Source organism: Labrus bergylta, chromosome 16 (assembly GCF_963930695.1).
Source record: "Labrus bergylta chromosome 16, fLabBer1.1, whole genome shotgun sequence".
Lineage (NCBI taxonomy): Eukaryota > Metazoa > Chordata > Actinopteri > Labriformes > Labridae > Labrus > Labrus bergylta.
The window spans coordinates 26,518,462-26,546,062 of NC_089210.1; the positions used below are offsets into that span (position 1 = coordinate 26,518,462).

General features: G+C 38.2%; 3 protein-coding genes across 7 annotated transcripts; 1 reads left to right on the forward strand and 2 right to left on the reverse strand.

Moving 5' to 3' along the window:
* Positions 1-135: 135 nt before the first annotated feature.
* On the reverse strand, positions 136-13,527 carry cog1 (component of oligomeric golgi complex 1). 4 transcript variants are annotated; one of them, XM_065965071.1, is made up of 16 exons: positions 13,166-13,527; positions 12,537-12,784; positions 12,196-12,377; positions 11,824-12,000; positions 11,187-11,343; positions 10,119-10,329; positions 9,539-9,902; positions 7,661-8,115; positions 6,905-7,051; positions 6,661-6,822; positions 6,189-6,313; positions 5,707-5,815; positions 5,426-5,535; positions 4,795-4,876; positions 3,520-3,543; positions 136-1,775 (listed from the first exon to the last, which is right to left on the reverse strand). In XM_065965071.1, exons 1-15 carry the CDS (start codon positions 13,469-13,471, stop codon positions 3,535-3,537), a joined length of 2,844 nt encoding a protein of 947 aa, XP_065821143.1. In that variant the 5' UTR covers positions 13,472-13,527; the 3' UTR covers positions 136-1,775; positions 3,520-3,534. The 4 variants fall into 4 exon arrangements, with proteins under 4 accessions (XP_065821143.1, XP_065821144.1, XP_020499880.2 ...); XM_065965072.1 differs by having other exon boundaries at positions 136-1,778; XM_020644224.3 differs by lacking the exon at positions 3,520-3,543.
* Positions 13,528-14,083: 556 nt separating this feature from the next.
* smim22 (small integral membrane protein 22) lies at positions 14,084-17,135 on the forward strand. Of its 2 annotated transcripts, none has more exons than XM_020644242.3 (4): positions 14,084-14,352; positions 15,128-15,244; positions 15,919-15,989; positions 16,705-17,135. In XM_020644242.3, exons 2-4 carry the CDS (start codon positions 15,139-15,141, stop codon positions 16,750-16,752), a joined length of 225 nt encoding a protein of 74 aa, XP_020499898.1. In that variant the 5' UTR covers positions 14,084-14,352; positions 15,128-15,138; the 3' UTR covers positions 16,753-17,135. The 2 variants fall into 2 exon arrangements, with proteins under 2 accessions (XP_020499898.1, XP_020499897.1); XM_020644241.3 differs by having other exon boundaries at positions 14,087-14,352; positions 15,131-15,244.
* Positions 17,136-17,487: 352 nt separating this feature from the next.
* Positions 17,488-26,241, reverse strand: rogdi (rogdi atypical leucine zipper). Its single transcript, XM_020644235.3, has 11 exons — positions 26,037-26,241; positions 24,589-24,660; positions 23,465-23,547; positions 23,119-23,173; positions 22,947-23,027; positions 21,265-21,360; positions 21,058-21,156; positions 20,856-20,969; positions 20,723-20,772; positions 20,499-20,625; positions 17,488-19,113 (listed from the first exon to the last, which is right to left on the reverse strand). Exons 1-11 carry the CDS (start codon positions 26,109-26,111, stop codon positions 19,072-19,074), a joined length of 894 nt encoding a protein of 297 aa, XP_020499891.1. The 5' UTR covers positions 26,112-26,241; the 3' UTR covers positions 17,488-19,071.
* Positions 26,242-27,601: the final 1,360 nt, after the last annotated feature.

Here is a 27,601-nt window from a genome sequence, read left to right on the forward strand (position 1 = left end):
AAAGACCCATGGGACCAAAGTTGGCAAGTGGGCTCTGGCACAGAGCATTTGTTGTTGGAAAGTAAATCAAGCCAAGAGAAAAACACAATATGAGCAAAGATAGTCACAAAAAGATGAAGAACAACCACAAACACATTAAAAAGAAGAAATGTCTTTAAAGTGAAATACTAGCAGAAAGAAACAGAACACAACAAAAACAAGTGTAAAATAAACAACAAAAAAATCATTCAAAACAAATTGAAGGAGACTACAAAGTGACTTTTGGTGACCATTAGAAAGGCAGGACGACAGTTTTGGGGATTTTACTTGCCTGTGAGCAGGGGTTCATTGTCTCTAATCTGTACATCAAAATGTATTTAATTTAAAGTCATCTCTGAGGATTAGGTTCAAAGGTATTGATGCAGTGAAACAGTATTTTCAGACATTCGATTTGTCAAGTTTTTTTTTCAATAAATGACCTTATAAATCTCCTGTTAAATACCTAAACGCCACAAAATGAGTATTCATTAAATTAGCTGTTTTGTCCAAAGATAAGCATGTGGTTTGTCTTTATTCACTATTTGTTCGATGGAACTTACAATTCTTAGACATGCATACAAGTCCATTCAATGAAGTTTGGCAAGAGAGTAAAATTACATTTTCTTTACATTGTCTGATTTGTGTGGCTGCAGTTTGCATTAGAATAAAATGGTTGTGGCTGTATGTAACGATGTCTATGGAGGATGTTAAGTCAGGTTTAAGTATTGTTGTTCTTGCGTAGGTTACCAAATGGTCAAATCAGTCAAAACAATTTCTTTCTCTATTGACGATTTGTACAGGATTTAATCTGGTTACTTTCATAATAAATTTGATTAATAATAAAGCAGACTTTCCCTGTGTGTGTTTGTCACATAAAATCTAATGTTTTGAAATCTATCAGGTAACATTTTAACAATTTTTAACATTGTAGTTAAATATTATCATATGTCATTGAGTTTGCAGGTATTTAATTTGAAACCAGTGTTACACACAAATAAGAAAAACATGGTTTCACAAAAATGAAAAGAAGTGTTGTGGTGTTCATAAAATATTGGATTTTTTTAAAGTTCAATTCTGAGAGGACATGAATCTGGGAAGCAAATGTAAAGTTAAGGATAATTTTTGTAGAAATAGGAAAAATCCAAATGTCAAACTCATGTCAATGCTGGAAGAAGAAAGGGGATCATCCAAGCAGAAGGGAGAGACTGTCACTGAACTCCATAAGGCTAAAAAAAAAAAAGAATATTTGGAAATGAAACCAATGCAGGATAGGACATCTGTCTCTTTCCCTGCGGTGACATTTAAGTGACAGGAACCTGAGAGTCAAATTGTATTTCTCATAGATGTTTCTGTTACACTTGGATCTCATCTGTCCAGTGCTGGTAAATATCCTCTTCCTACCTGTCCGGGATCATATACCGTAAAGTCCGCAAGCTAATATGTGAACACTAACTTTGCTGTTGCTCGTTTGTGCATGTGTTTTCTGAAAAAATGTGAAATGTGAAAAAATCATGAACAATAGAAGAAAGTATCAACAAATCACACAACACGCATTTCTCAAGAGAGAAATCTTTTTTTTTTACTATAAATACCATTTTTTACAAATATTCTGCAAAGCCAAATAAAAAGCCTTGAGCAAAAAAGGGTTACTTGGCCATGCCAGACAGCCAGCTGAGTTTGAACAATGAAGGAGCGGCTATGTCTTCTTCCTGATCTACGAGTTGTCTGAACAGGCTGCCTGGCCGGAAGCTGTCCTCCTGCTGGGGGAAATGGAAAACATCAGGTTTGTTGAGATTTTAGTAGATTGTTCCAACTGATCATCTGAAAGCGTAAGTTATACAAACACACATCACCGTCTATTGACCCCGTTAAATCCAGGGCCCAGATTCAAAGAACCACAACACAGCCAAAAAAAATCACTAAGGAAATCATTAAGACCATCCATTGAATGAGAATTTGAAGGATCCCTTGAACATGTTTCCTCCATGTCAGTAATGTAGCATTTCTTATTAACTAAGGTTAACTGGCTAGTGTTAGTAAAGCAAGTTATGGCCACTCCAGAGATGTTCACAGATAAGCCAAGAACCTTTAGTACCTCTCACTTATTTCACATCAGTTGGGATTCAAAGTCATTGTGACAAGTATGCCTTTTTGTAACGGTATAACAAGACCCAAAAATGTCATTTTTATGTTTAAAATTATTTTTAAACATCCTGTCACAGTTCCCTGATCATACAGTTTTCTCTGCCTCTGACTAGCAGAAAGGTGCTCCTAGTAATTGATATTAAAAAGGCAGTTTGTTTCTCTGAAAATTTGGTTAGCTGTGGGATAATAGATCAATTGTTTTGGGTGTTCAAATCAGTGTCATGTTTCACCATTGTAAACAGCTACGCTAGCATTCTGACACAACTGTAGTCAATTGAGGGCTGTGATATGTAGCACAACAGTTAGCCGATCCATACTAAAACTTCTGTAATATATAATATCATGTGGCTGTAGTAGGATATTTATGTTACATAGAGGTAAATAATATGACTGAAAACTCTGGTAGGGATTAAAAGGAACCACATGAGCATGCTAATGCTAAGTGAAAGAATACTTGAAGCACTATGTTAAGACAAGGACTTAAGGAGACTGCTTAAGCAGTTCTAAAGCGGTTTAAACTATGGACTACTTTAATTATTGTCAGAAAGCTAAGGGTAGCTTAGCACAAACAAGGGGAGTAACTTCTCATGCACAGTGCACAGGGAGAGAATAAGTAAGACAGCAAACAAAAATATCTCTCTCATAGCTAGAAATGTGACAGATTTCAACTTGAGCTGCCCTGAAACTTTTTTTTTTTTGTTTCGTCTTACTTTAACATATGCCCTTTTTACACAGCCTGTTCAAGGCCAGAATTGTGCGCCTTTATTATCTAATTCTAAAAGGCAGACAGAGGAAATGGGGCTTTATGTTGTTAAACCTTTATGTTAGCAGCAGAGGTAGCAGCTGCTGTAAAGGGGTTAGGCCAGAGGGATGGGACACAGGTTTGACATTTTAAGTATGTTTTATGTGTGCCATCAAAACATTAGATTTCCATGAATGATAGCTACGGTTTTGCATTTTATGTAAACCATTTGCTTCCAAAAAGCATGGGCTGTAGAAAATCTTGAACAGGGGAGCTTTATTGTCTTTGTTGTTCGGTTTAGTGTTTGCTAGTGTTTGCTTGTGGGGATCTCAGTATGAAAAGGCCTACAGACTTACTATGCAAATTGCATAATGGGATTTGTCAACCTATGTGTTTACTGTTGTTTCCCAAGGAAATTCTCTATTAGTCTTTTCCTCAGCTATATAATGAGCCCTAGCTGAACGTGGGGGTGTTAGTGAGAACAGAGCAGCAGTTTTTAGTTTATACACATCTGACTGTCATACCGTACTGCAAATGCACCCACAGTAAACCATGGCACAATTCACCACACAACCAAAACACAAAAAAACATTACCACATACTGTTGAACTTGCCTGCATTTCTTGCACTCAAAAACGCTGGGAGGGCAGAGGGTGTTAACAGGCAACATTAACTCAAGATGTGAGACACAATAACAAAACACAAAATGAAAACATACAGTGGTTGTCAGAATATGACACAACACTAACACTCAGAGGAGCTTCAGGAGACCTGAGGCCTGTACTACGAAGCTGGATATGCTGTTGGCGAGGTTACTGCACTGTTAAGCCTGGGTTATTCAGTGCTGCAAAGACGGCACACTTCTCACCTGGGTTCACTGCCATGGTATCTAATGCTGCGCACCTGACCTACACCGAGGCACGTTATGTTTTTTACAATAGATCAGCCAAAACAACAGACTTCCCTCTGCCCAAATAATTGGATAATCACAAATAGCGATCTTGGGAAGGGGAAGAGAGCAAGACTGTTCAAAGACTGTGGCTTTATGGTTTATCATTTGTGTGATACAATTCATCTCAATATCACTCAAATAGTACGTTTACACCTTGACACTTAAATATCTTTTATACATTTTTGTATATTTATATTTATCTATTTTTAATTTTTATATTTCTACATTTCACTGTATACATGTATCTTAAGAGTAATGTGGGGAGTGTATTTTTATTGCATGACATTGCTGAACAGTCATTACATTTCATGGTCCATCTGTATGAGGATGTGACAAATACAAATCTTAAATCTAGTGGTCAGAGTATAATTGTCCACTGGGTTTTGAGCAATTGGTTAAGAAGTGATGGGCACTGTATGTGGCATCCTTTGCCATCAGTGTATCAATGCATGTCTGAATGGATGAATTTGACATTTAGTTTAAAGGCACTTTGAGTGGTGACAAGACTAGAAGGACAGCCCATTTATCAATGACTATTTGCTGCATACAGGAATACAGTGCTTGTGGAGAGAAAATCAGAGGAATTAAAGTGAATTCACTTTAATGAATCTCCAGAACCCCTCAGAAGACCTGTCCTGACTAACATGCTTGAATTATTGTCTATAAAACTATTGTCTTCTTTATTTGTTTTAAATACTTTTCTCAAAGTTTAAAAATGTGCTCCTGTTGGCAGCAGACTTGTTTCTGTAAGGAATTGTTCATATGCCATAAACACAGCCATGAATCATGTGCACATATTCAAGGAGACCCCAGGTTGACCTCACATAAACCAATTTAATGTTAACCAAAGTGTAACCAATGTTGTGTGACAGCTTTTGTAATGGTTAATAAAACTTGCTTTGTAATACAGGCCTCAGATTCCAGATGTGTTACTTACCAGTTGGTGAGGAGCTTCAGAGCTTCTGGAGGCTGACTTAGGTTTACGAACATTGGACATGCTGAGAGGCAGCAAACCAAACCTACACAGGACAGATCAGTCAAATAGGGAATAATTGAAATAATGTTTCTGCATTTTCAAACTTTGATATTTATATGACAAACAAGACTTAGACTACATTTTGACTAAATATGATGTGGTAGTGGATTATTAAGTAACTACAGAACTTAGTGAAAAATAATATTAAGTTAATTTATGGATTTACAAATTCTCCTATTACCGGTACTTGAAATATTTCACAAAAACCTTACTCAATTTTCAGACTAATTTATTAAGCTCACAACAATGATTTTTCTTAGCTCCAAAAAGTACACACTCTGTATATACTTGATTTTAGCAAGCGCTGCAATTTTATGAATAAATAAAAATAGGTTGGAAATACACTTGGGCGGCCATAAATTTACTTGGCGGCCTGCCCAGGTATCGTCTAAATGTTGGATACACTGGTTCATGTTTTTTTTTAAACCTTCTTTTGGTGTCCATGTACCAAAGTGAAATGACCTACGTATAACTAGATCTAAAGAAGCTTCACAGCTATGATCCACAGAGAAGCCTTACATTGACCTCTCACCTGATCTGGCTGCTGGCCAGCGGCAGGATGTTGTACGGCTCCTGGGAGTTCACACTGCTGCTCCGTAAGGAAAACTGTTTCTCTGAACCTGTCAGCAGTCCCAGCAGCACCTAAAAACACAGCAGCCGTAAAAAAAACAAAAAACAGTAACATTTGGTCAAAATTCTGTAACATTTGCTTCATTAGCTCACTAAAAGAGCACATCAAATGTGAACAGTGGTTCAATACGTTTTGATTTAATGCTTCTCAGTTCATAAAGAGAATACTACAATATTGAGTACCGAGGTCCTCTGGGAAAGACGACTGAGGTTAGAGTTCAGTGGAGGTGTGAACACGTCCAGGTCAAATGGGTCAATGAAGCTTTCAAGCCAGTCACATATCTCATGGAATCTAGAGGACACACAACAGAGATCTTTTTAAGCTGTCAGGATATACAATAACAGGGATTAAAAACAGTTAACGTATAGATAAAAGCTGGGGGATATTATCATTCTCAATCCTCTTCAATAGGGTTATTTTTTACCATCATTTATCTTATATATATATTGTATATTGTCATACACTATACTTTGCATGAGTGTATGAGTGCTCCTGTGTGTTGGGGGACAGAAAACGGCGCTGGTAGTCTAGTTGTTATTGCACGTGCCCCATGTACAGAGGCTGAAGACCTGTGTCTCTCTCCCCCCCCCCCCCCCCCAAACAATAAACAATAAAGGCTTAAAAAAAAAAATAATAATTGTAAAGAGAAAAAAAACTATGCTACCTTGGGTCTTGTTGGGATCGGGAGCTCTTTCCCTCCTCCAGTCTGCAGCCCAGTGTGGAGCTGAGGTAACGAAGGTCAAACAACAGCTGCAAGGCTCTGTTCTGAGTCATCGGGAATACAGCCTCCTGTGGGAAACAGGAAGAAAAAGAATAGACACTTCAAGATTATTTGGAGGGAGACCAGGGAGACAATATTGAAATTGTGGATGCTCCAGTGGCTCTCCAAACCTTCTGGTTAAATGTTCTCCTCTCACATGTATTTCACTTATATTTACATATATTCATAGTTGTAAAGCTTTTTTATACTCTGTAGTATTTCAACATATTGTATTTCTATTATTAGCTTATTATGAACCCTGACCTGGATAACTGATTCTGTCCTTTTTCATGTGATAAAATGTTCTGCTAGTGGTTCAACAGTTAGCATCTCTCACAGTGTTGAAATTGTGTGTATATTAGTGGGAGAGATTTACTCTGTTGGGGGCTTGCTGTGTAAGACTGTGGAAGTGATCCAGGGCCTGAGCATGGCAGGCCTGCAGCAGCTCCTGCAGGGTGGGCTGGGGTAGAGCGTGGCCTCCCACCCGATTGACCTCCACACACAGCTGGAACAGCAGTGACTGCACGAACCAAGACGGCTACAGAAAAGGGTTGTTAACAATAGATCAGTGATTGCAATCAGAAACCATTGTGCTTTACTGTGCATGTTGAGCATCTGACCTGGACAGGAAGACGGATTTTGGAGGTGACGCTGCTCCCAGACTCTGCTTCTTCTTGAATCTCCAGATCTTCCCAGTTTGTTGCTGTTGTAAGGATGGCACCAGCAGACTCAGCATGCAGCGCTGTGCCAAACTTATCCAGAAGCACCTGTCACAACACCAAGAAGTGTAACTCGCCAGGGCCTTGAAGAAATATCAACAATTTTCTAACATTGTGAAACACCGAAACAAAGGTTAACAGCAGCTTTGAGTTAGTGATATTAACAAATCTAGCAATTCTAGTTGTTGTAATAACAACTACTGACAAAACAGAAAAAAGCGTGTTTGCACAATAAATTGACAGTACAAGGTTTACCCTAGATTTTAAAACAAAAAAGGTTCAGGCTTATATGTCTGTGTAGTAGCTTTTATAGGTTGGCCGTAAGATGCAGCGAAAAACTCAATAAAGCTAGAGTATGAACAGTTTAGCTTTGGTTAAATTTGTACTCATGCTGTTCCAAAAGATACCTCCATAATTAAATTTTGGGGGGGATTGGACAGTGGAAAGAGTAGGAAATCGGGGAGAGAGAGGGGGAATGCAGGAAAGGATCTGCAGGTCGGACTTGAACCCAGACTATAAACTCCATACATGGGGCGCTACGTAACCGCTGGGCCTTCATGCACCCTATTTCTACACTTTCTTACAGAAAACATACTTAAAACTACAAGCAACACAGAACATTTTACATATACATAGAAATTAGAGGGAGTGTCTGACTTTGGACAGGGTGAAGCTCCAGATACGGTACGCCTCCATGCTGCAGTTGAGAAGCTCCTCCTTTAGTCCTGCCCACTTTGCCTGGGCAGGACTGAATTCTGTGGCGGTCCTGGCCTTGCCAAGCTTCTTGCTCTGTCTGGGTGTTCCCTTTGCTGTGGCCTCCGAACCATTCTGTTTTCCCAGGATACAATGCTTGAGGTTGGGGCAGAGTTCACCCATGGACTGACACAGCCTGGCCATGAAAAGGATTGAACTGAGTTGGGCCGGGACGGGTTCAGGGGAGGCTGTGGCAAGTTCAGAGCGAATGGAGGTTAGGATGCTGTGGACGCAGGCCAGGCAGCCTTCCCGGAAAGCCTCCTCCACTGCTGGCGAGTCAGTGTAGCGGTTAAAGGAGGAGGCTGACGTGCTAGTGGCAGAAACAGAGGAGGTGATCGAGACCGAATTGGAGTCAGCCCCTGCCGAGCACAAAATGAAAGATAGCGATTATTGAGGGTTTGGAAACGATATTGCCTCTTGAAAAAGTCTCTTATTACCTTGACTAATGAACACTGACAAGTCTATGGCCACACTAATGGCTCTGTTAGGCTTCACATTCATCCAGCATTCCTTTAGATAAATACTAATGAAAGTGTGACTGCATGGTCATTACGACAATTTTAACATTCAGATATTTAACAGCTATGTTGATATAATGTTTCCCATTATCAACTCTACATAAGAACTTAACACAAAGTACAGGTGAGGCTGATGGGAGTGTCATTAGTTCTGCTGGTTTTTTGACATAAATAAAAGTGTAGGACAAAACTGGCATATTAATCTTAAATTCTGAAGGATGCCAGTTGTTACAATACATAACGTGGAGAATAGTCATGTCTTTATATATTTTGATGACCCCCTTCCACCACCACCTTTTTCAAATCTGAAAATGTAAACCTAGCAAGTGTGCATAATGATATTACTGAGAACAGATACACTTCTAAGCTTACACAAAAAGTTAAATTTGACAAATTTGACAAGCATTTATTTTTGTTATAGCCATGCTACACTTTTTTAAAATACTGTAATTTTATACACTGTACTCTGCAAGTGTGGTTAACCACATTCAAGCAGCAGATCATTCAAGCTTTACAATAAGTCCTGCAAATAGACACAACATCATGGGGCTTCAGTACAAGCTGTATTCCAATGAGACATGAATGATGTTTCCTACAAAGGGACATTACCAAACTACTACTTACAAAGCAGGACCAGAAGAGCATTATATGAGGAAAATGTGTGACGTAGGATAACATTGTTCAATATTTCTATAACAATATGAAGTGTGATAGATTAACAAAATGCACAAGTGCAAATTGGCTATGACGCATTCTCAAATGTATAACTGCGCTTCTTCCTGTTTTACTCAATACCTGTGTTTGCAACATGCCCCGCCTGAATCCAAAAGAAATACAAAGAGCAGTTTTTTGCTTTCTGTTTATTTTCTAAAATCTAGGTGTCAAGTTATTTTTTATTACAATAAATTGTACCAAACTCCATGGCTAACTTGTGATGGTCAGGTTGTTGTTGTTTTTGCAGATTAGTACATTTTACCTTTGCCTCTTCTGTGTCAATAGAACACAATAATTATTATTATTATTATCTCAAGTTATCTCAGAGCCAGGCTAAATAAGTATCAGATAAATAAATATTGTATATTTGACACTTTAGGAACTAGTGTTTGGACTTGAATATTTCAAGGTCAAAGGAACTTGAACAGCCCAGGAGTTTGAATAGATTGGGACTGGTGCCCCACTCCCTATCCTAAGGATGATGTCTGTTTAAACATTACACTTACTTAAGCAGACTAGCACATAGAAGCTTAGTTTGATGTGCACTTACCTGTGGCCTGCGAGGGAAGGTAGTGCTGCACATCATCCAGCCTTTCCTTTAGCTTAGCATCCATGGAAGAGCAAAAGTTTTGAACACAGGGTGTCAGGGCCTGGGTCTTCATGGCAAGGCTACTCCTCTGGTGCTGCTGTCCCCGCTGGCTAACGCTGACCCACCCTGCATCACTTAGCAGGTCTCCTGGAGACTCTGACCACAGGAAGGATGCCACATCTACCTCAAACTGGGCCCCTCGGCTGAAGCTGGGGCTGGCACATGAAGTAGTATGGATGGTCTGGCCCTCAAGATCCCTCACAGCTGAAGTGAGGAGCTGGATAGAGCTAGTTGATATGGCTTCGGTTTCTTCTTTGGTGATAGCCTTGAGGATGGGGGGGGGGGGGGGGGGGCAATTATTGGAGGTAAATAATTATTGGAATATAATTGTATTCTCAGCATTGGTAGGCGGTTCTCTGATAATTCTGAGATTCAACATGACACAAAAAGAGGCACTTATCCATTTAAAATAGGGAAGACCTGTTAAGATGTTGGAAACTGTAAACTGTGATTATAATAGTAAAGCTGAGAGAGAACTAACCTTCAGGCGCTGCAGGAAAAGTTGCTGCAGGAAGTCATCCCAGACTGCTAGTGGTCGCTCCAGCAGCCGCTGGCATACAGTGCTCCAATGCTGACTAATGGACTCTGTCGACAAGAGGTCCCACACGGCATCCCTTATGGCTGCTAATCCCTTCAGGCTCTTTACATAGACCAGAAGGCCACCAACTCCATGGCAGATAACCTCCTTACAGCTAAGAGTATAAAAAGAAACAATAAGTAGTGATAAGTTAGCAAAAGACAAATTAACCAATGATGTGTTTAAGATAATTGAGAAAAAAACTGCTTTATTGGTACTATACTTCAAAACAATAGGAACATGTATGAGCAGCTACTGGTACACAAAAACTGTATTCAAAAGTTTAATATAAATAAACACTAATAATATAACATTATTTAAAGTGTGCACACCTTTAAACAAACAGAATGCTCCCACTTCTTGTACTTACTGCACAGCTTTGATGACTGATTAAGTGAATATTCTCCATGTTTTCAATGGATTTCCAATGATTTTTAAATGGTAAATCCACTTCCCCGTCCATTCTACATGACCAGGAAAGCTGGAAAACATAGAATGGAATTCTCTGCTTCGTTTGGAATCATCCTGGCAATGCACACATGACTTTGGCACCTACAGAAGATGTTTCTCACATAATATATGTGACTTAAAAAGATAGAGATAAGGCTGAACATAGTTTATTCCCTCAAGGCATAAAGCATTGAATCAGTGCTTATCCAAAGGCATGAATCACACTTTGAGACCTATGTTAAGAACTCTTGAAACGTATTTGAGATTTTAGTAAAGCTGTTTAGCCACTGACAATGAAATCAACCTGTCTGCAGATTTTCTACATAATAACACACTAGGGAGGGTTTAAGCCTGGACCACTGGGAGGCTTCTATTTCTAAACAACTGTTCATCAAAGTGAAAAAAACTATATTTGCAATATTGTGTGTCTTGAATTTGAATTGCAAGCATCTATTTCATACTTTTATGAACACCAAAGACAAAAAAAAAACAAGAGCAGTTTTCTTATTGGTTGAAGCTTACGTATCAATCCACTGCTGCAGAGTGTCCCGGAGTTGCTCTCTCTGGATTGGCTGAGCCAGGGTGCGGAGGGTGGGCTGGAACTCAGTGATGGAGGGAGGCAGGTACTTGAACCAGCTGCCTGTGCTTGTCTCTCCCTGCATCACCCTCTTACCTTTAGCTGAGGAGACAAATGGGACTAATGTTCTTACTTGTATTCCCTTTCCAAAGTAGACATATCAAAAATGTGTTTGTTGTGGATATACATTGATACACCTCTATATTAAATACTTTTTTCTGGTAGCAACTTGTCAAAAACAAGTAGGCATGCCCTTTAATCATAAACTCCTTTAACAGCTAAATTACTTTCAATTTGACCATAATTACAAGATCATTTACGATAACAGCACTGAGAAGCTGATAATCTCCTCCATCTGTGAAAATACAAAAACTTTGGGGAAAAATGTAAACAGAAATGAATCACAAGCTAGCTTTTTTCCCAAAAGAACTGACATGGAATATGAAAAGCTTATTATTGAAACATGCAGAAACCAAGCAAAAGTAAAGAGTTTTTTAGAATGAAAACAGGCCTGTTTTAAAAAGCTCTCTATAAAAGACATCAACAAACGTATCCTGACTTCCAGGACATCTTTTTTTATACCTGCAGGAGTGTCGGAGGTAGCAATCTCAAGGATGGAGAAGAGCATTCCACAGCTCAAGGTTCCTTCCCCTGGCCGGGGGCTTCCCTCTGGGGGAAAGTAAAAGACGGCATAGGCCTGGAACAGAGTGGTGATGAGCAGCTCCACCAGACTGCACACCTGGGCCTTGATCCCTGCACCTGTACAAAAAAATGTTTATGAGCATTTCATAAAAACATGTCGATGGGTCATTTAGCTTCACTTAGACATAAAATAATCATACTGTAAAGAACATTTCCTTTTCAACCAAACAGTTAACACCTTTAATCCAAAACTTTTAATGTGCACTTGGTTAAAAACTGGTGGCCTGGCAGGTAATATAAATGGTTCAATACCGTGCTGTGGTTGGTTGAGCAGCTGATGAATAGAGGCCTTCCGGGCCAGCAAAAAATCAGCCAGTGCTTGACGTGGAGAGCTACCTTCCAAAAGCATGGTGGACACCAGGGCCTCAGCAATGGCCTGGTCTGACACTGCCCGGCCCTGCAACAGAGACCTGCTGTCCAGTAGAATGGTGGACCTGCAAGGGGACAACTTCTTTTTGACCTATAACTTAGCATTTATTCAAAGGTTCTACTTGGCTTAGCTAATTGTCATACTTCAAAAATTCTTATTAATGATGGATCCATTCATTTGTGTTTATCAAAAGCCTTCTTTCTAGTAAGATAACATCCTATACCTGAAATGCCCAGTGGTGGCTACCTGTCGGACCAGAATTGGGAAGCGGGCCAGGACAGGGCTGTAGTGGCCCCCTGTAGCAGCCTCCAGTTGCAGCAGACTGTGCAGGTGGCAGCATAGCAGGTAGAGCTGAGTGGCCTGAAGGTACTGGGAGGCCTCCATGGCGCTCCAGATGCGCTCTGGAATCTCTAGGAGGAGCTTGATCTGGGCAGCCATGGTGTAGAATTTATCCTGCCACTGCCTCTGGCTCTACAACACAAGAGCATTTATATTTACGCATTTTACAAACAGAAGACAAGGTGTGACATTTTTTTATTTTTTTATTTGATATACTAGATGTGTGGGGAATTGATTGTATGTAAGTTAGTAAAAAGTAACCAATAGATTTTCTTTTTAAAAGCTATTTGCATTCCTGTTCTTCTTGGGCAGCTCCTCTTACATTCTGTGAACACTAAGGAATGTCTGCTTTGTTTGGGGGACATATCATGTCTGTTCAGCATCAGTAGTCTTCCCATACTTGTAATTGGCGATTTTTGTATAACTTCAAAAGAGATGCATTGCCATTAAATCAAATTGGGTGTTCGGAGGTTTGACGCTATGACAAGCTAAAATAATAGGTACTTTGTTCACCTCCTGTCTGCTGCTGCTCACACTGGTTTTGCCTCTTTTCAGACTATGGCAGTACTGGTGCATGTCTTGAATGGACTGGACGACACTCTCCGAGCACTGCCTCATCTCTCCAATGGTGTCAGCAGCGTCCATCAACTCCCGGTAGCGTTCTCCCACCATCTGTCTAAGCTCCTCTTTCTTCTGCTCAATCTCACCGCGGACTTTGCGTTCGATTCGGCGGATCTCATCGGTGTTGTAGCGCTCGAAGAGAACCGCCGGGTCCTTAATTTCCGAGACCCGGAGAGCCAGCGAAGGATCCTCAGCCATTGCACATTCAAAACAACCAGGGCTACAGCAGGAACCTCAACCCGGAAGTCCGGAGAGGTACACATCCTGCCTCCACGTAGGCAAATATGTGACGACAATTAAGTACGATGCATTTATTGGTCAACAAAGCTGTCCGTCAGAGAATATTTCCATGTATGCCAGGTAACGCCTACCCTAGCAACTGAACCAATCAGATCATCCCAAAGTATACACCTCAAATTGTATGATGATCCACAACTGTTTTGAAGATTAACATTTTGTATATTTGCCGTTTGATTAAATTCAAAGTTACATGATAATATGGGAGATTACTATGACCCTGGTTCCTGTCTGGGGTTTATTGTTGGAAAAAGTTGTTGGAAAAAGGTTTGATAACCAAAAATTTGGTTATCAAATGCTTGTTCATTACTGTTTTGATAGATAGAGAGGAATTTATATTAAAATGCTGTTGCATGGACACACATTTGACATAAGTAGATAAGTGCTCATTTAAGGAAGTCAGGATTTCAGTCAGGATTTAGTTCGCATCCGGAATCTCTATTCCGGATGCAGCACTGGTGGAATATACAAATCACCTTTCAAGTGAAAACAATGGACTTTCATTGTTAGATCTGCTTATGGCACCACTGACAGTCACAACCTACAAGTGATGAAAAGGAAGAAATCACTTCCTTGATCGTTATATTATAGTGGGAGTCGTGTGCTCTCTTCATGTAGGGACACAATCAAAACAGAGCAGACACACACACACACAACACACACACAACACACACACAACACACACACAACACACACACAACACACACACAACACTCGGTGTTCACAGGTGCCTCTTGTCAGGAAGAACATACCCGGAAGACTGCAAGCGCCTCCGTTTACAGGTAAGCAATCGTCAAAATATACACTTTATAGCCTACTTGCTAACGAGCAATACATATATGCTTGTGTACATTTTTTATTATGATGTTACTTCTAATTGTTTGAGTGAAAGAAGTATGAATGCAATGTTGCACGTAGGCTATTTATGTATATTGATTCCGCCTAGTTACCTGTCAATACCAAATGGGAGGAATTTTTTATTTGTAAAATAGTAAGATAAAGAAAGAGCTATGGTAGTCTACTTTGTTTAAGAACGTTTTTTAATGTTTTAATCAAATTAGTTGTTGCTTATGTCAGATAGCCTACTAATGTTATAATTTAAATAACATAATACCAATCTTTTTTATTATTAAGACGGAAAAGCGAAGGTTTTTATATATATATATATATATAAGTATAATTTAACTCACATTTAGCATTAAATAAATTAAGCAATTAGTCATTTCATTATTTGCGAGCTGCAACTATTAATATAAGCCTTACATCTATGATCATTATTATATTGTAAAGTAATCTCAGAGCTGCTTTACTTCAACTTCTATTAGCATAATCAGTCGTCCCCATTTATTTATAGCCTATTTGCTAATGTTACTATTAGACTTATCAGCATATTATCGCTGTTACTGCTAATAACTAATAAGCTAGTAACTTTGTTAAATGCTGTTTAACATGTTTTATCATTATAGCAAACCTGGGGGCTTGTATGTGTCTTTTACACCATTATCTTTGATAATCACTGTCCTTTAACAAAGTAAGTTTTGTGCATATTTTTAAAAGCAGAAAACAAGATGATTGAGGATCAGTTCCAGGATGTGGTTTCGAGACTACAGTCCAAGGAGTTCTTCCAGTCTGACTGGGACATTGCCTCGTTTGCAGTCTTCTTCATCTTCATTGGTGAGTTAAAGAGAAGGAAAGAGATTACTCTTGATATAACTTTAAACCTTTCTGTATCTATAGGTGGATATAAATCCATCAATGATCAATCAATTTATACAGTTGCCAAATCACTTTATGAATAGTTAACATACAGCATAGAGTTGTTCATGTAGAATTTCAGGAATGTAAGACATTTTCTAATGTTCTATTTGTATCATCAACAGGCTGCCTTTCGCAGTAATTATGATTCCATTAATTTCACATGTAAATACAGTAAATGATTATTAATGTTTGTTTCCAATTAAATTGTGCAGTTCCCATTAGCCTCAACAAGCCATCCCACAAATGTTGTTTAACTGAAACATTTTATTTTGATCTGCTTTTATTCACATTGAAAGGATTAAAGGAGTTTAAAAAATGGGTGGTGTGAGATTGGTTATAGTCGGCTGGTGTGGGTCAAAATGCTGAGCTTTTTTTTTCTAACCGGTCTAGCCCTGCTCTTTCTTACCCACTTTTTACCCACACCTTTACACTCACTGGTAAGAAAACACTAGTATGATGATTTTTCTTCTCTTTGTAACAATTTTCATATTTTACCCATCCATTCCTCTCTACCAAACAGTAGACATATATTTGAAAAGGAAAGCCTGTGTCTGCTGTGTCAATGTTGTGCTGTGTGTGTGTGTTGTCAGGTATGGTTCTGCTGCTGGTCATTCTGGTCCTGATCCGTTGTTGTTGCTGCTGCTGCTGTGACAATGAAAAGGTAGTTCTGACACAATCCAATATTTTTAGTTCAAAAGATTCATGCTTTAGGGGAATTACAATTCTCAGGGAAATCTCAACAGACAACCATCTTACATGTATGATTAATTAGGACATGTTTTATGGATCAGCCTGCTATTGTACTTGCTCAATCTTATGCATTTATTATCTAGAATTGAATACAGTTAAAAAAGATGTATATGACTTTGGTGTGATTGAATCAGAATCAGGCATATTGCCAAGTAGGCTTACACATATGTGGAATTTGACTTGATGTTTTTGTGCAAAACAAGAGAAGTAAAAAAAAGAAGAGGAAAAGCTAATAGCTATTCAACAACTCAACTCAACTCTTTATAGCACTTTACACATAACACAGTTGATCCAAAGTGCTGAACAGCACTCTTACTGCCATTATTAGAGGAATATAATAAAAGATAACTGAAAGAAAGACAAAATAATAAATGTGCACAAAAAGGGAAAAGAAGCTATGCAACTGTGCAAGATGATGATAATGAGTGCAAATATGTAATTAATATAGATTATGATGCTGTGTATGCGTGTGCACTTAAATTAGTAGATTAGGGGCATAGCCATTTAGTCAGTTGAGAAACCATTTATAACTGAATGTTGCTTTTGTTCTTGTCATGAAGTGAAAAAAGACTGAAACTCAGCCAGGGTCCTTTAAAAAAAAAAATGACCTTGTGCTTTCTCAACAGCCTCGAAGACGGAAGGTTGGCATAGAGAATGTTGCTCTGGAACCCTGACAGATGAACAGCACTAATCAAACCTTGTGAAGGCTGATAAGGCCAGTACCTCCTAGTTTGACTACTGTGCCAATAAACAGAAGTTTCCATTTTAACCAACACCAAGTTTTAAACTAGTAAGTAGTGAACCCATGCATAGAATGATTGGTTGAAAACAATTTCTTTGCCATTTAGTAATTTGGCTACAAAGTAATGGAAATACAATAGTTGATCTTGTTGACTGTCACTCTATAATGTAGGTTTTATTGCAATGATACCAGAGAGAGGCTGAAACAGCCTTGTTTTATAACTCTGTTATAATTTAACTTCCTCCTATTTTGCTTGTTGAAAGAATGTTTCAATGTTTTACATGTAATTAAACATAAAAACAAATATTTCACGTATATTTTGTATTCGTTACTGTACTCCTTTTCATGAGGTCATGTCTTTGTATGGGGTAATGTTCAATGCAAAAAGTCAAAATAATTTTTGTAGAGAACAAAGTACACAGGTGAAGGCTTCCACCATTAAACAGGAGAAGGACAGCTGGCAGGTTTACAGGCTCAGTCCACACTGACTGCTCTTTGTAGGTTGAACACTCTTTAACCTTTAACTCCTCCAGTGAAACTCAGCAGTCCTTGATGATAAGTGGTGGTGGTATGTTTACTTTTGGAAAAGATTGGGATATTTCCTGCTTATAGGAGAAGAAGCCAATATTTAAAAGAGTTTAAAAGAGAAGAGTTCAACAAAGCCATGTTATTGTTAAGAATATATTTATTGCAGAGATATCAGATAAATAATTTCCACATTTTACATGATAGACAGCTTTTCACAAAAGATTAACACTTACTGGATAAAGTCATTTGTTCATGATTGGATTAGTGTTTGGTTCACATGGAATCAATATGTGCAAACTGTGTTAAATAAATATGAACAAAGAGCAGACAAACACTTGATATGAAACATTACATCAACAGACATGGCAAGTAGCTTATCATTTAGACATAGTCTTACAAAACAAACTGGGAATGTGAGTTGTCCTTTTATTTCAACCAAAATGGAAGAAAATAAATAAATACAAAACAATGGTCTGGCTCAACTACCCTAATGCCAAGTTTAAGTCATATAGCAGTCATTTTATTTTTCCAAGTGGACTTCAGTTTATTTGATGAATTAGACATCACACTTACTAATACAATGGGTGTCAGACAACAACAAAAAAGTTGAATGAAGCAACCCCCACTGTCATGGATATGCTATTATGTTGTCATTGCACAGTATTTTAGTTACTAAAACAACACACTCCTACCATACAATCTTTTTGACAAAAGCTGAGAAGATTTAAACAATGGACTATTTTCTCTATGCTGTTATCACCAAACCCTTAAACCCTGAGAACTGCTACCACAGATTTTCTATACATCAGTGTGTTTTAATGGGATACTACTGCTTTAATTCTTCAAACATTAAAAGTCTTTAATTCTTTAGAAGTAACTGTGTGAATTCAAATAAATTTCCTGTGCAATGTTACTTTAGTGAGAATTCATTCAGATCATTCGGAAGTGCACAATTCAACAAAGCCACAGCCAAATATAACGGAGGTTACACACTGATACACATCTAACAAGAGCTTAGGGAACATTCCTGTCTGACTTTCAATGAAGCATCTTGGTTTATTAGGTCACCTCTATGTTAAGAAGAGAGGGGAATTTGTTTAAAGTTTAGCAACCAATTCATTGCTACAGGCCAGAACAAAACAATAGAAGGTTTTACAGAACCCCAAGTTCACTAATGTGGCGTCAATCTGTTTTTTTCCTTCGTTTTGGAAAGCTCCACTATGCTACAGGATATAGTATACACTGGCTTAAGAAGTGCTAACCAACACAACTAAATCTGACGCCCTATCGAAGCCTCTGGGAAAGAAAGGGGAGGGGGTGCAAAAGGCTCTGTTAAGTCTTCCAACCCTGAGCAGTCAACTAAGTGTTCCAAAACTTTGGGATAAGAACCAGCTAAATACTCTTTATATTCTAAGTAGCCTAAATGTAACAAAATAATATATTAATCAGCAACATTCAAATATTGAAAATTCAAGTCAGTGCTGGGATGCAATACACATCAGAGAAGTGTCAGTCAGCAGGGCTAACAAAACTTGCAACAGCAAACATCGATATCCCTGGGGGTTTGATTGGCTCACTCAGCTAATCATGCAACACTTGAAACTTGAAACTGAATGAATGGATAATAAATATTGATAGAAGTATAGACCTTCCAAGAATTTCCCTTACACTTGTGGGTTTAGTTTGGTTCTGACTGGTCTCTTGAAGTTGGACAAGAGGTGGGTTAGAAAGGTCTGTAGTTCCAGAAACTTGAAAAAACAGATATCTGTGAGGATGAAAACACAGAGGCAGAGGAGCTGGTTAGACTTTACTCAGTAACAGAAGCAATGTTAATATTGTTCAGGCCAGTACCAATCAGTCACTCAATCGCAGGCTATTTTCACAATAGACACACAGTTTTACAGTTACTAAATGCCTAGTGGACAACTGTAAAGCTGCGCTCAATTATGTTTTGTGTTCACCTAAAAGAAGCCGAACAAGCTGAACACCCAATACAGTGAAGTTTGGGAAGTAGGAATACATGTTACTGGATTTTCGTCCAATGTCCAATATGCTGATATTATCAAACTAAAGTTGCAGATGCAGATTTATGCTACTATTTATGCAATTTAAGTTTTTTTCCCATCTGATAACAGAGACTTTTTAGTGTCTCCTGGAGTTTAACTCACATAATATGATGCTTACTTATTAGTGTGATGGCCAAAAGGCTAAATGAAGACAAGAAATAGATTTTCACAACAACACAGGGCACTACTTCTACGAAAAGGTAAGCTTTTTAAAGCTTTTTTTTTTTACAATCCTTGCCCTTTCAAAAGATTCCAGGATCTTCCCTGATATAACCCTTTTAATTGGCTTGGGACATCTCTAAATCAAAATATAAACCCTTTTGTTTGAAACACTGATGATTTACTAATGCAATACATGCACTACTTTTTGATTCATTCACCAACAACAAAGCTGTTGTTTGTTTGTTCAGGTTTTGAATTCTCCAATGGTTTACACCTCTAATTTGTAAAGTCATTGATCATGCTAAAATGGCAGAGAGAAGAACTTGTTCCTATAACAGAAAACCCTATTGGAAATGACATGATTCAAAATAGTCCCTTTATGCTCAGTAACAAAGAGCATACCTCAAATAGGATTACTTCAAAAGTATCAAATAATCTGAGAAAAACACGGGGAGAAACTTGAGCCCTTCCCACTTCCCAACCCCGGTTGTTTAAACAGTTCATTTCTAGTTAAGGGCAGGTTTAAGAAGTCATGTCCCCATACGATGAATCAAGTGTTGATGTATTTAAAGGAAGAATTTGTGACTTTTTGATCCAGTAGATGTCGCCCTTGAGCACCATCTCTAAACCAAAACAAACTGCCATTTGGCGACACCTCCACTATTCTGAAGCCTCCGCTCTCCTCCAACAGCACAGCTCCAACCCCTCTATACTTGCGGTCGCACGAAGGAGTTATAATTGGAACATGATGTAAACACGGCCTGGCAACTGTACAGCTGGCAGGACTCGGCTTGTTACTCATTGTAGACACTAATGACTCAGAGAGACATTTACATAGGATATACTTGATTTCTGGTATATCTATGTGTAAAATATTGCACAGTTTGATATTTTAGTTCAATCTTCCAGGAGAGATACCCACCTTGTCCTTTAGCTGCTGACAGAGCTGCAGGGAGATGGTGAAGAATACCAGCGTATCGTTCAGCCAGGGCACCACACACTCGACCTTATGAACATGGCTCACCTCAAACCGGTTGTTGTTGAGCTCGCTGTGGAGGAAAACAGAGTTCAAAGTGATCTTAAAGATACAACTGGACGCAAAAACAGAAAGAAAGAAAGAAAGAAAGAAAAAGAAAGTTGACTTACAACATTGCTCCTGGGTTGTGCAGCACTGAGCTCCCAGCTGGCTTGAAATTCTATCAAGTAAAAAGACAAAAAACCATGAAAACATGAATGACATGATGCTGTGTGTAGTGTTGTAGAGTCACAAGTTTCTAACCTTAATGGTGTTAGGAGGCAGCACATGAAGCTGGTAGACTGTCAGACACAATTTGCTCAAGTTGATGTAAAAGTTCACCATCACATCCCCGGGCATGGGAGGAGAAAACATTTTCTGGTGATGGAAGGAGAAAAACAGAATGCTTGACAGACTAGTCATACTACAGTAGTGTGTGTATAATGTCCTGTCTTATATCCTGTACCATCAAACCACTGGTGGCCAATTCAGGCAGGGTCAAGGAGGCTGGGGTGGTGAGGCGGTTTCTTGCTCGTGTCAGCTGGAGCATCACTGCATCCATGAGCTAGAGCCAGAATAGAAACATGAAGCTGTCACTGCATTGAATTGAAATATCCTCATGTTCCTCTCTGTTCTGACTGGAACAAGGCTTGGTAGCCATGAAGAGACAGACCTTATTAACCTCAGCCCCTGTCTTAAAGTGGTAGCTCTCATCGTGGCTGCTCAGCAGCTGGAGAGCCTGGTTCACATGGTTTCTGGCATCCTGAATCTGATGGATAAACAGAGACAGGAAAGAGATGGATTTAAAAGCACAGTATGACAAATCCGCCACCAGGGGGCTCTCAATCAAAACAATAACAAAAGATGACGTCAAGGCTAGCAGGGAATCGTGGGAGTTCTCTCTGCTATGACGTTTTTATCAAAGCAGCGCGTACAGCAGCAGTACGGCAGCTTTCAGTAGCAGCTCACGCTTCCTTATGCAGCGGTCTTTGACGTAACATCTGGTGTTTCCTTGGCAACGATAAACATTTTATTGTCTGTCATGGCGGCTCATCATGGTGGCTGCTGCGAAGACACGGTGTGTTACAACTATAAAATTACGGATTTCTCTGGCTTTGATAACTGTTGGAAATATTTGAGGTAATGTAAGTACTCAAAAAAAAAATATATAACATAGGCTTAGTCCACTTTTTATTAATTTAGATATACTTGAATGTAAACATTGTTATAAAATTCTACATACTATACCTTTAAGATCATTTGCATATAAAAAAAAGAAGTAATATTTTGTATATAAATTCTACAAAGTATATAAGAAAATACGCATTCGATATCTGTTATTAGTAAGGTAGTTAAAAAGTTATAAATGATGGGCTAGCATTCTCATGGGAGCCCTGTATGCACGTTATAGTTTTGACCAATTATAAGGCTTGCATTGGAAATCAAGCTATGAATAAATCTATAAGGTCCTTACCTCATGTACAAACTGCCTTTGCAATGAAAGAAGCTTTGTCAGGCCTCATAGCTACATTGTTTCTGCTTCAACTGGCCACAAAGGTACCATCATCTGCTAACAACATGCTATCTAACAAAAATCAGCTACCATCATGTTAAGCCAACAACCATGTTACCATCTCTCCACAGCAACCTTACCTGAACAAGAAAATACTAAATAAAAGCAAATTAAGCATATTAAGTATAAAGTGTGGTGGAGTAGACTTCACTATTCCTACAACAAATCACATAAGTCCAATAGATATATTGATCTAAGAAAGACTGTATGTCAGGGTAACACACTATGAGTCATTTGAACAGTTCTATAATTCTGTGAAATCCTTAAGTTTGTATTCCACATGTTTCTGAGTCTTGCAAAGTAAAATCGTTACCTGAGCTTCATTCCATTTTAAAGCAAATCAATCATATTTTTATTAACAGTGCATTTAGCCAGTGGTGCTTATTCTATGATCAAAATCCAAATATTCTCTGTGAATTCCCAGTACATAGCCTTATTTTCTAACAATTATCATAGCATCGGATGCTATATCTAAGCCAGTTTTTCTTGATAACGTTGAAATACTTGTTGAATCCTTAAACCTTGTATCTACATATATCGCAAGGCCGGTAATATGGTGTTTGGCAAACCTGTAAACTCATTTTTAAAAATAACTCTAGTATTCTATAATAATATCCTTCAAGAACTATTTAAAATGCCATTTCCTCTTTAAATTGTCGTGGCTAAAATGTTTATATGGTGGACAAACAGTGAGAGAACTTCTTGGGAGACCAAAAAAAATGGAACAACTTGAACTCCTCTTTTTATCTCAGTTCTGTTTCCATTACGCCAACAAAATGTACCTGCTGCAGTTTCCACTGCTTGTCCTCCCTGAACTGAAAGTGCAGCACTTGGCTGCTCTTTGCGACCTTCAGGTTTATATCCTGTTAAGAAAACATTAACATGAGACACATAAACCAAAATCAATGTTTAATTTGAACACAAGAAAATACAGCCTCAAAGAGAAAAACTTACAGCCTGAGTCAGAGTTTCTCCCTGCAGTGTCAGCACTCCCTTCACTTGATCCATGCTGCAAATAAAACACAACATTACTTATTTACAAAATAGGAAGAAGAGATTAAGGAAAGGAAAAGCTTTGTAGTGTGTGAATGTGGACACCTGATCTAAAGATTACAACATAAACAAAAGGACCAACAGATTAATTTAGCGTCCGAGCACATTTCAAAACCATTTATGACTGAACACCTGACTGTCAATTCCCTGAGAGGAAGACATTTAATGATACACATTTTTTACTGTGGCTCTATTGTCTTTCCACCATGAAAGTATAACAAAGAAATATGATCAATATGAAATATACGTTGAGCTGCCAAGGATGAAGTTTTCCTGTTTGAGCTGACTCTCCAGGCCCGGTGTCAGCATAGAAAAACGTCTCGATGCCTCCTGTTGATAGAGCAGAGAGAACTTGCTATCAATAAAAAATCCTATTCATAGTGTTGTGAAGCCATTGACAATGTACATATAAAATTTAAGGTGTGGATTAAAGATTCTACATGAATCTGTATCCAGTATATAACCCTGTTACAAGTGTCAGAGACCTACTGAAAAAGCTTGGCAGCTGGGTTATTAATGCAGTGGCTGTTATAGACATTCACCTTTATCATTTTGGAATTTTAAAATCAAATTATATAATCATTTTACACTTTTCATTTTCATTAATAATTCTTATCGTTCTAATTCATCATCCTTGGCATAATTTATTATCCATTAAGTGGATTAAAAATCAATTCAACAAAGGCTGAGGTATCCTTCACACAAACAGTCATTTTTTGGTAAAGAAAGCTAAGAAGTTTTTTTGCAAGAAGAAAGAAGACAAAAAAAAAGTCTCACAGTACTTTGCCCCAGCAGTATTTATAGCAAGACACCATTCTGTCATGAAGTAAAACAAATATTTAACAGAACAATGGTAGAAGATTTGGCCTTGTATGTCTTTCGTTCAAATATTTAACAGTTATTTTCATACAGCCGTACTACTTGGGATTGATAACCTCATTGTTATTTCAATTCAAACCTTCAAACAATCAATCCATCCAAGTACATATGGATGGCACCTTCCATCCATAAAGGGTTTGATGGGAGTTTTCTGATGGTTCGTAGTTAAAACATGTTTGTTGTTTTTTGTTTAGCATGTCTTCTAAATTCACTGCCATCTTTTTACAACAGGCAGGGTGTTTATTCTTCAAGAAGTCTTCCAGACTAGCAAGGATAATCCTGGTGAAATCATCACGTAATTAGTGTTTAATTCTCAAAGCTCCTTGGGACCTGCACATAGCATTAGAAAACATTTCCCACAGTCTCTGAAGTCCTAACAGTAACATGTTAACATTTCTTCATATGTTTAATTGGTGGGGTAGCCCTTTAATAAACTGATTTCACATCACTCTGCTCTGAATACATCAATTTACATGTCAGCTTAACTTTTACCTTGAGGACGTCCTGGAGCTGCTTTAACACAGCATGTACCTCTTCTTTAAGCAGCCAGTTGAATTCCTCCTCCTACCAAAATGACAAAATAAAGTATTCACTCCCTTATGATTTTTTAAAACAGACACGTATGGGACAATACAAAACCAAAAAACGACATTGCAGTTTATGGGGGGTTCTCACAGTTCACACCACAGCAGTCCCTTCCTTTGTCTGTACAACTCCTTTCTCACATCTGCAGACACTGCATTTACATAGATTAATATTATGCTCCCTGTTTCATAATCATATGCCGTACTATGTCAATGCAGATTAAACATTGCTTTACAGCTTGCATGTTCAGACATGAGTTGCACTGTCATTTGTCCACTTTGCACCTCACAAGGACCTTGCAGGACCTATGTCCTGCAGTCTTTCTAATAATATGAAGGGGGAGACTCAAAAAAAAAGTATGCAGGCCAACCAGTAGAAGTGGCCCTTCTCACTGGATTTATTAAATCGGCACACATTTTCTTAATAAGTTTATGGACTCATTTGCTTGATTCAATCCTTTTTGTGAACCATGTTGCAATTTGAAGTAAAGCATACAGAAATGCATGGTATGCTTTGGGACTTCCAGTGATTGGGAAGTCTCAGTTACAGTGACCTGTAAGAAGCAACCGTAAGGGGTGGTATCACAGTGGCCATGTCTACTTCTTATTTAAACAGTATTTGGGTTACACTTCAATAAAATCATGCAGCCTTTCACCATCCTACAATTAAGTAAGCTCAAATGTTCAGTTCTGTGACCACTGTTTGAGACAATTGTTAATAAGGTTGACTACATAACACCAAGTCAAATAAACAGTAATGTAGCTTTAACAAATGAATCAAAGTTTTAAATCTGCCCAGCTGTTTGCAAGCAAGTCAGAGAAGTAAGCCTGCATCACAGTTTTCAATAACACATCAATATAAAAATACATCATGAAATAAATACTTGCAGAAATGAATATAGACTTACTGCTTATTATTTCACTAAGTATTGCACAACCGTTTGTTCTTCTTCATAATAACAGCTTTTTAAAGGTCTGTTTATTTGTGAAATGTGATGTTTCCATATAAAACGCTTAATGTTAATATACCACTTATCATGGCAGGCTTTAGGATGGGCAGGCTCAGTCATATGAGTGGCTTTTGCTTCGGTCAATAATCAAGGCCCATTGTCAACATCATCTCAGAATACTGTGACAGCGCGAGCGCTGCTTACAGCACCTGCATTGTAGCGCGCGCGCGCGCGCGCGGGTGCTGCTGTCCCTCTGGGCTAACAGCACGTTATTCACGTCCCTCAACATTCAATAATTCACAGCTTTAATAATGAAATGTTAGATTCACCGACGACTCAGTCAGTAATTGGTCAAGGCAAACAGAACTGCGTCCTGTGTTGCAGAGAAAATGTGAGAACAGCTTACCAATACAGCTCTCTCCACTTGACTGGCAGCGGACATCTTGGGCAGCTCAGACAAAGATCTCTGCGGGTTGAGCATGTTTTGCAGCAAAGATAATCAAATCCTTGATTATCCACTTAAGTAAAACACTGTCCACTCTGTAGGATGGAGGTGTCTCACTAACCACTAGCTATGTGAAGGATCTGATGTTGCTATTAAGTACTGTCGGAAATGACGTGAGTGCACATATGAGCTGCCAAAAACAGGAAAATACAAGTGCAAATATGTAATATATATTAAATATTAATGAATTGTTGTAATGTATGATACTATGGGCGGGTAGTTTCAAGAATAGTACATATTTGTTTCAGTTTTATTCGTTTTTATCTTTAATTTGAAGTATTTATTACGCTGCATGTGCATTTTCTCCAATATTCCTTCTAAAGGCATCTAAGCAGGCGCATAATGCATGCTATATTACTAAAAATTCTTATATATCTCATTAGTGTATTATGCTATTGTTAATTCCGACCAAATCGCTATAATACTATAGTGTATTTCAGTTTTTACAAGGATCGCCTGAATGTACCATTAGGTTTGTCATACGCTATTAAATAGGCCCCGCCTACGAGTTCCCATTTGGCAATACAACTTCCGCCCAACGTCACAAGCAGGATGGAAATACAGAGGAAGTGCGTGTGTCCAATACCCAAACGTCCCAAACACTGTAAATAATAATGTAGTTATTTTTGATTTTACTGGGAAATATTTATATCCACAAGTTTTTTAGGCTCCAAACCACTCTTTCCTCTTTTTAGAAAACTGCAAAACTGTGTTTGGTGAACACTATGACGTTCAATGGATTGTATGATTGTGATATAAAACATATATTATTAGAATTATTCTATATTTGTACAACCTTAGTGATATTTATGGATTGTTTTTCCTTAGTACATCTTGATGTTTTAAAATTATTTTACAATTTCTATTTCATATCATCCTTCATGTAGGTGGAAAACAACTTCGTTTTTTAATTAGTTGAAAAGCTCAGATGTATTGTTTTATTATTGTTTGACATGTGTAACTTGTGCATTGTTAAATCGAGTAAAAAAGTAAAAAAGGTGCGTATGTCACTTTACAATTACATCATGACCCCCTCCCCTTGGATGGTCCCTTGATCTCCCAAGAAATGTAAGATGTAATGACACAACATGGATGCTACAAAAATATGTTTAACTTGAATAATGCATCAATACAGTTACACTTGTTGACAGAAGGTAAATATTATGTTTTAAACATCGATTGATAAATCAGTTTCCACATGGTTAGTTATGTATGATCCTGCCTATGTTGCCAAAACTGTGAATGATTCAATGAATGAATAGCTAATAAGCTCACGGATATTTGTTTATGAGAATGGGGGATAAGACCTTGATTGGAATACGATTTATTGCAAAAAGTCGCAGTCCTGGAAGTTGGAAAGTAGTGAAAAGGAGATTACCTCAGTGTTGGTTTTGAGAGGTATTAAGTTGAAACATTCTATTATCTTCTCAAACAGTCCAAATAATGTCACAACAATATCATGATTG